At 35.2% G+C, this 9,216-nt stretch overlaps 1 protein-coding gene across 7 annotated transcripts in view; it reads left to right on the top strand.

Annotated features, from left to right (window-relative positions):
• The window catches only part of SCAF8 (SR-related CTD associated factor 8), a 248,254-nt gene that overhangs the window by 96,487 nt on the left and 142,551 nt on the right, over positions 1-9,216 (top strand). For 4 of the 7 annotated variants that reach the window (XR_005201851.1, XR_005201857.1, XM_037742039.1 and 1 more), the window contains exons 20-21: positions 2,337-2,555; positions 3,392-4,862. Coding sequence is in view for 5 of the 7 variants with exons in the window: in XM_037742039.1 (XP_037597967.1) it covers positions 2,337-2,555; positions 3,392-4,848 (1,676 nt within the window). In the remaining 2 variants the exon portion in view is untranslated. Of the gene's footprint in view, positions 1-2,336; positions 2,556-3,391; positions 5,516-9,216 lie in introns of those variants that run through there. The other 3 variants (XM_017538792.2, XM_017538786.2, XM_017538783.2) reach the window with 1 other exon arrangement.

Here is a 9,216-nt window from a genome sequence, read left to right as displayed (position 1 = left end):
TTAATGCAAATTGTTTCATCTTTGGACAGTGGGAAGACCTGTGTTGCCTCCCTGTCCTTTTGATATGATTACATTAGTTTTGAGAGCTGCTTAGCTTTCTGGCCCAGTATATCCCAGACTAATCTTGTGTTTTCCTCCCTCCAGTCTGAGAATCAGCCATTTTTCCAGTTGGGGTTTAGTATCTAGAGAATTTAATCTGGGTTCTAGATTCTCATTTTTCCCTTGGGTTTTCATTGAGTCTAGGAATTTTTAGTGGACAAAACTAGAAAATGTGCATTTTGAACAGAAAAAAATGAATATGCACTATTATTTTAAAAATTAGCTACTTTGATTTTTATATTTTGCCTCTGTTCTCATATACTGAAAACAGTAACATGATTGTCTATCGTAATCATACAATACAGACATACAGATACATATAATAGTTTGAAAGTAGTGTTACTGCCAACAAGGCTACCCGCTGAAACTAAGATTTCTCTACCACTTTTTTTATCCTAAAGGTGTATACTCATAACTTAGGGGTACATGTGCAGGTATCTATAAATATGTGTTTGTTACACGAGTAACCTATATAACAAACATGAGTTTACCTATATAACAAACCTGCATATGTACCCCTGAACCTAAAAGTGTAATAAAAAATATATAATCAAATTACTGTTTTTCAGGGTTACCTAAATAAATTTTTTCTTTGTAGTTGTACGAGTTTCATATGTGATTTTTTTTTCTTTTTACATTTTTATGGAATATATACTCTAGCCTACTTGGTTTGATATCTGTTTTCTTTACTACAGTAGACATTTCAAAAGTAATGCAATTCAACTGTAAATATAGACATTTATTCATTTTCTTTTTCCTATCATTGGACATTATAGAAATGCTAAATATACCCTTTTAATAATTTTTTCATTCTAGTCTACTCTTTATAGTAAATCTCCAGGCTTCTGAAAAAACCTTGAGTAATTCAGGCAAGCCTACCTCAAAAATTAGACTTGAAGAATGTATATGATTATAGAGATTTTAACTTTTGAGTAACGACTTCATTTTCCTTGTATTCTTAAACTCTTCCCTTTCAGTGTTTACATAGCTTTAAAATTTATCTGGGTATGGTGGCTCATACCTGTCATGTCAGCACTTTGGGGGAGGCCAAGGCGGGCAGATCACTTGAGGTCAGGAGTTTGAGATGAGCCTGGCCAACATGGTGAAACCCCATCTCTACTAAAGATACAAAAATTAGCCAGTCATGGTGGCCTGTGCCTGTAATCCCAGCTACTCAGGAGGCTGAGGTAGGAGAATCACTTGAACCCAGGAGGAAGAGGTTGCAGTGAGCTGAGATCACACCACTGCACTCCAGCCTGGTCAATAAAGCAAGACTCCATCTCAAAAAAAAGATAGGTTTAAAAGTCTTTCTTTTTGTTATTATTGGTTCATAAGGAAGAATTGTTTATTCTTTCTGATAATTAGACAGGTGTTCAGAAGTCATTTCTGAATTCACTATTCACAGAGGCTTACCCTAGAGCCCACCTCCCAATTTTTTCTTAGTTCACTAATTTTGGAAAATCTGCAGTCAATTAATAGAAAAAGAGAAATAGTTGTGTGCCAGGTGCTATCCAAGTTGCTTTTGCTGTCTCATTTAATTCTTACACATGACCACAGGTGGTTTTATTTTTGTGACTCTCTTATGTGCTAACCATTTGTTCAAGTAATCTAATTACTTATGAAGATAAAACATTTCCTAAGGTCTGCAAGTATGATTTTACGGTATTCTAAGTGACATAAATTGGACTGAAAGTCGTAATTGTGTAATTATTTTGTATTCCTCTGGTTGTGTGTGACTTATATGCACTTAGGGATTTTTCTACCCATTTTTTAAGATGGAAAGTTTATGGCTTCATATTTGTAGTCCACACTCATCTGTTGAGTTTCTAACTTCATTTGACAAAAGGTAATGTTAAATGAATGTTTGGACCCTAGTACATTGTAATTGCAGGGGGATTGGGCAGATTTTCATACTCATACATTTCAGTCTGCACTAGTCATTTACGTATGTTTAGATATTCACTTATCTGGCATTCCTGGAAAATTATTTATTTTTTTGTTACTGGAATTTACTTTTTGAGTTCTGGTCTTGACATTTTTGGTGAAATATTTCTGAAAATTGTTAGTTTTCCCTGTTTTTGGGTAAAGGTTTCATGATGCCTCATTTGTCATTTGAGCATTTGTTATTATATAATGTGCTTAGTAATACAGAGATGCCATTAAATTAAATACGTTTAAAACTTAGCACATCAATTGACTAATTAAATCTGAAATATATTTCTCTCCTCTTTAAACAGCTTTAGTACAGCCATCATTATCCATAACCCCGGAAACTGTGAAAGATGTTGGATTTGGTAGCCTTGTTATACCAGGCGGTTCTGTTGCCAGCAATCTTGCTGCTTCTGCTCTGCCAGCTGGAAATGTTTTTAGTGCTCCAACTAAACAAGCAGAGCCTGAAGAAAAAGTACCTCATCTTATAGACCACCAGATTTCTTCTGGTGAAAACACCAGATCAGGTAAATAATAATAGTAAAATAAAAAAAGTTAAGTCTAAGCTAGGTTGCCTCTCTGTATTTGGTGTTTAATTCTGAGATGGCATGCATTTGTAACCACTACAATCTACAAATGTTGAAATGTTGCACTTTTTTGGAAAGAGATCACTATGTCCTAAAATTTCTATTTTAAAAAATGGTATTCTGTTCAGGATGATCTAGATTTCAATACCTCTCCATAAAGACCCTCACGCCACCACCCCCTTTTTTTTTATCCTATTGGGACTACTTCAGTGTGTCAAAATAATATTGCACAAAATCTGTATACTTACAGGAAGATAAAAATGAGCAAATATTGGGTGAGAATAACTTCTGCCAGGAACTTACTTCTAATAGTTATTATCCAGCTAGATCTAGAAGATAAATACGGTGTTTGAAAGCAGTAAGTCTTTTTTCTATGGCCCCACTGTTGGTCCATTAAGAATTATGGTTTAGAGGCACTTGACCTTGATGCCCACTTGGGTCTCTTCCAAGAGTACTGTCCTGTCCTGTCCTGTCCTTTCCGTTCCTTTCCTTTCCTTTCGTTTCCTTTTTCCTTTCCTTTCCCCTTTCCTTTCCTGTTCTAAAGCCTTTTAAATAAACTTCCACTCCTGTTCTTTTCTTTTAAAAAAAAAAAATTATGGTTTAGAAAGGCTTTTATTAAAGGTGGAAAATTAGTATGACCTGACATTTTTGTTTAAGTTAAAAGATTTCATGTAGCTAGTGTACCTTGATTATTGTGGGATACAAGTAGCTGATTAAGCTAAAATTATTGGAAATTTTTTACTGTTATTTTGAATTATTTCTCTTTTTTATTTTAGTGATTCCAAATGATATTTCAAGTAATGCTGCAATTTTAGGAGGACAGCCGCCAAATGTGACAAGCAATTCTGGAATTCTGGGAGTCCAAAGACCAAATGTATCAAGTAATTCTGAAATTCTTGGGGTCCGGCCATCTAATGTTTCCAGTAGTTCTGGGATTATTGGACCCCAACCACCAAGTATTCTAAATAACTCTGGAATTTTGGGAATACAGCCACCCAGTGTGTCAAGTAATTCTGGACTTTTGGGAGTGCTACCCCCAAATATACCTAACAATTCTGGACTTGTAGGAGTACAGCCACCAAATGTTCCAAATACTTCTGGACTTCTGGGAACACAGCCACCAGCCGGACCTCAAAACTTACCCCCTTTAAGTATCCCTAATCAAAGGATGCCCACAATACCAATGTTAGACATTCGTCCAGGACTAATACCACAGGCACCTGGGCCAAGATTCCCCTTAATACAGCCTGGACTTCCACCCCAACGGGGAATCCCACCCCCATCGGTACTTGATGCAGCTCTTCATCCACCACCCCGTGGACCTTTTCCTCCAGGAGATATTTTTAGTCAGCCTGAAAGACCTTTTCTAGCTCCTGGAAGACAAAGTATAGACAATGCTACTAACCCAGAAAAAAGGATACCACTTGGGAATGATAACATTCAACAGGAAGGAGATAGAGATTACCGGTTTCCTCCTATAGAAACCAGGGAAAGCATTAGTAGACCTCCCCCTGTGGATGTTAGAGATGTGGTTGGGCGGCCTATAGATCCAAGAGAAGGTCCTGGACGGCCTCCACTAGATGGTAGGGATCATTTTGGAAGACCTCCTGTAGATATAAGAGAGAATCTTGTGAGGCCAGGTATAGATCATCTTGGTCGAAGAGACCACTTTGGCTTTAATCCAGAGAAGCCCTGGGGGCATAGAGGAGATTTTGATGAGAGAGAGCATCGGGTTCTACCGGTCTATGGTGGTCCAAAAGGTTTACATGAAGAAAGAGGTAGATTTCGGTCTGGAAACTATCGATTTGATCCTAGAAGTGGTCCTTGGAACAGAGGATTTGGACAAGAAGTTCACAGAGATTTTGATGACCGCAGAAGACCCTGGGAGAGGCAAAGGGATAGGGATGACAGAGATTTTGATTTCTGCAGAGAAATGAATGGAAATCGTCTTGGACGAGACAGAATTCAAAACACTTGGGTCCCTCCTCCTCATGCTCGGGTTTTCGATTATTTTGAAGGGGCCACTTCTCAACGAAAAGGTGATAATGTGCCTCAGGTTAATGGTGAAAATACAGAGAGACATGCTCAGCCACCACCTTTACCAGTACAGAATGATCCTGAACTTTATGAAAAACTGACATCTTCAAATGAAATAAGCAAGGAGAAGAGTGACACAGTTGCTGATATAGAAAGTGAACCAGTGGTAGAAAGCACAGAAACTGAGGGGACATAATCATCACTCAGTAGGTAAAAGATACCTTTTGTAAAGTTGTCATCTCTCTGTAATAGATAATGGCTGACTGGACCATAGTTGTTCACTTTTGTCTGCCAGAATTAAGTTAATCTGATGTTCATGTTCACCTTTCTCTTAAAATAATTGTACAACTGACTTGTATAGACATTGTTCTTAATATGAACATGGTAGGTAAACTTTTTTTTTATTTTTCTGATAAAAATATAAATGTTGCCCCCAGATTCTTTTAACGTCAAGGAAATGAATAACAGCTTGTCAGAGACTTCCTATGGAAGAAAGAATTTTTTAGATAACTATCATTAGGTTGGATATGGTAATAGATATATTTCAAAATAGCAAGTGGTGGTATATCTTATCCATATCTTTAGGCTGCTGCAGAATTTTAAGGTTATAGACAAAGCTGTGATATTTTATGCAAAGACTGGCTCTAGGTATTTGAGGAGCACAATACAGAGATTTTAAAAAGTGATTTTGTAAAATCTACACTATAGTCTCTGTTTCTCCAAAGTAAGTGTTTGTGATTTGTTCCTCATACTGCAGTGAGTAAAAAAGAAACAAGAAAACAACAACATAAATATTAAAGTACGTTTCAATGTTGGGTGAATTTTGTTTTTAGATGCCAATAAAACTTATTTGTTTGATAACAGTGTTCTAGGAATTGTATTTTTTTAACATATAAATTCTTAAAACCTTGAATAATTATTAGCATGTACTTATTTTTTGCAAAAGCTTTCTATCATAACAATGATGAACTATGTGGTGGAAAAAGCATGTACTTTGATATAAAAATCATGCAGTCTTCTCAGTATGTGTATAATATCTGTATATTTATTGTGTAAGTCATGTAGTTTTTTTTTTTTTCCTGTTTCTCTGTATGTCTTCATGCACATACAGAGAAAATAGAAAGTTGAAAGAGTTTAGATAATAAAGTATTATTTAAAATCTGATAGAAAATTGGAGAAATTTGGCTAATTAACGTGGCTTATAGTTAAAGCTCTTAGTCTTGGTGAAGGTAAAATAAGAGATCTTATAAAGAAATACATTGGCAGTTTGTCAGTTCTATTTTTAATACAGTTAAGCATGAAGCCAGATTTAGCATGAAGCTAAATTTCACATAAATGCTTGCATTGCTTTGTTTCACACTATATTTGCTATTTTGCATAGATAGTACTGGCACTAAAGTACTCAACTGGTCACGTGCCTGAAGTTAATTTCTTAATTGCACAAATGAGTAGTGGTGCTAGTCGACTTAAAGACATTAATATGTATACCATGAACAAAATACCCATCATGTGTTTTGTAGGGCTCTAGGTAACACTGTAGCCTCCAAGGTAAACTGAGTAGAAAAAAAATTGGGGGTTGGCTTCTTGTTTGTTTTTGCTTTTGCCTTTAATTTTTATTTATTTGCAGTTTGTTCTCTTTTAGATTTTACTTACATACACATATATAAAACCATTGGTGGTTTTGAGTTTCTAATGGAAGGCTTTTATTTGGTTCTATGAATAGTCATTTTTGTTTCCAATGCCTTCCCAGCAATTCATCATTTGCTCTGTTTATCTAAAATTCCTAAGCAAAGATAGCTCCAAAAAATGATAGAGCACACCAGACATTTAAAATTCGATTGGTCTTGCCAACCTCTGATGACGTAGAGAGCTGTAAGAACTTTAAGGTTCCTGGCCAAAAATAAAAGACTTCTTACAAGTTCTGAACAGAGATAGTACATTGTTTTGTTTAGAAAAGTAAAGAGTAAAAATGTTTAAATGGTGTTTATTTCCAAGATAATTCAATTCAATCAATAATTTGAGTTGGTTTCAGCTCTTTTTTCCTTAGGGTAATAAAAAAAAACTGTTATATGGGTATAAAATTTTAATGTTCAGGAAATACTGGCCTTGCCCTTAAGGAAATTATATTGGCTGAGATTTCTCTCAAACTAGTTTAGTTGTGTTTACCCTTATTAAAATTAAGTGACATTCACTTGGATTAAGTAGTAATAAAAAGCATGAGACTTTCTAGTGATTTTTGATGCCAAGCTTTTTATCACTGTTGGGCCTTCATGTGTGTACTTGAAAAAAATAATGTACAAGCATTGCACTCATTTGAAGATTCTAGCGGTGAAAGTTACCTACCCAGTAATCAGTACTGTGTCTAGAAACCAATCTTGGAAATGTGTGACAACACTCTTTTAAAATAGCTGAAAGAAATTACTGTGTGCTTGTTCTTTGTCCTTATTTTTTGTTGTATAGAATTTAAGTGAAAGGAGATTCTCCTAATTCAGAATTTTCAAAACTCATAATTGCATTTGCCATTTATTAAATGATGGAGAAAAAAATTAATTATCTTTGATAAATTTGGCATAGGACCTATCACATTTTTTATGCTTTGGTCACAATTCTGCCACTAGAATGCTAGCAATTAGAAATGTTCAAGGAATAACCTAACCACTTGAATACATTGGTTTGAAGTGTTGCAAGCAGTGATAACTAGACACCAAATCATGTAGTGTTTTAATTTGTGACATGTTAGAATGATACGCCTTTCTGCAGTATTAGCGAACAGAACCACTAATTTTTAAATTTTTATCTGTAAACAATTCATTAAACATTAGCTTGTATTCTTAGCATAAATGCATACACTGATAGAAACTTATTTTATAGCAGAGTAGTCTATCTGTGTCATATTATGGGTAGAATATTCCTTTATCCTAATTTTATTTCAATAGAGTAGACAGATATTTGAAAGTATTGGAAGGTGAAAATACTAGATGTTTGAAATTATTTAAAACTCTGGAAGTAACTCCATATAATTACTTGATAAAAATGCATTTATTATTTAAGCTATTGCATTCTTAACAGACCAGTTCCTTTTGTCTTGAGAGTTTAGTCGCTTTTTCATTTTTTGCCATTTTTCACTCATAAAAGATTATAGTTTAAGAAGCCACACATTTGGGGTTGTTTGAGGGTTAGGAGGCATTTGTAAGTTTAAAAAGGAGAAGTCACCTTTTTAATTTCAAAAAGTACTTTTTTTTTTGAGACAGAGTCTCGCTTTGTTGCCAGGCTGGAGTGCAGTGGTGTGATCTTGGCTCACTGCAACCTCTGTCTCCAGGTTCAAGCAATTCTCTTGTCTCAGCCTACCCACTAGCTGGGACTACAGGCGGATATCACCACACCCAGCTAATTTTTGTATTTTTTAGTAGAGACAGAGTTTCACCATGTTGGTTAGGCTGGTCTCGAACTCCTGACCTCAGGTGATCCACCCATCTCAGCCTCCCAAAGTGGTGGGATTACAGTTGTGAGCCACCACACACGGCCCTGAAAAAGTATTTTTCAAATAAATACTGTATTCACACATGGCCCTGAAAAAGTACTTTTTAAATAAATACTGTATTTCATGGGATATAAGGTGCCATTGATTGTAGGAAACACCATTCAGCAATAGAAAATGCTTCCAATATGACATGCCAGTAATTACAGATACATTCCTAATTCAAAGATAAATGTGAAGTTTCTTAGTATCAAATAAATACAGTATTTATTATTGAAATGGACTTTGAATTCAGTGAGAACATATAAATATTACTGCTATCAATTAATTTGAATAAGTTTTCCACCAGTCTAAACTTTCATATACACATACATCCCCTCAAGTGATTTAGAGAATATTTTAATCTTTTTCCTCGTAATCTTTAATGAACAAGAAGATTCTAATATTAAAACTTGGTTATACCTTACGTGCCTTCATCATCATTACTGGGTGCTATATTAATAAAATATTTACTTGGCTTTTAACTTACAAAGAAAACTTTGACATTTTTCTCTTTAAAAATAAATATTTTACTTACAAAATATATAGAAAGACAAGTATCTTTATATTCATTTTTAAGTTAGGCAAAATAAAACTCTATTTTTTTCCTTGAGATGGAACTTTGCTCGTTTCCCTGGTTGGAGTACAATGGCGCAATCTGGGCTCATTGCACCCTCTACCTCCTGGGTTCAAGTGATTCTCCTGCCTCAGCCTTTCGAGGATCTGGGATCACAGGCATGCACCACCATGCCTGGCTAATTTTGTATTTTTAGCAGAGATGGAGTTTCGCCATGTTGGCCAGGATGATCTCAATCTCCTGACCTCAGGTGATCTGCTTGCCTCAGCCTCCCAAAGTGCAGGGATTACAGGCATGAGCCACTGCTCCCAGCCAGCTCTAAATTATTTTAAGTAGTGATAAATACTATGGTGTGGCAGAGAATTATAAATATTTCCTTAATATTGTTCATGCTGTGGTTTTGTATATATCTTTTAAACCATAACAAATTGTAGACACTGAATTTGTTTTTACTTCTGAAGAAAAATATT

Source organism: Cebus imitator, unplaced genomic scaffold, assembly GCF_001604975.1.
Source record: "Cebus imitator isolate Cc_AM_T3 unplaced genomic scaffold, Cebus_imitator-1.0 Scaffold6, whole genome shotgun sequence".
NCBI lineage: Eukaryota > Metazoa > Chordata > Mammalia > Primates > Cebidae > Cebus > Cebus imitator.
The sequence above is the reverse complement of the archived record's forward strand: the minus strand, read 5'-3'. Positions and strand labels throughout refer to the sequence as shown.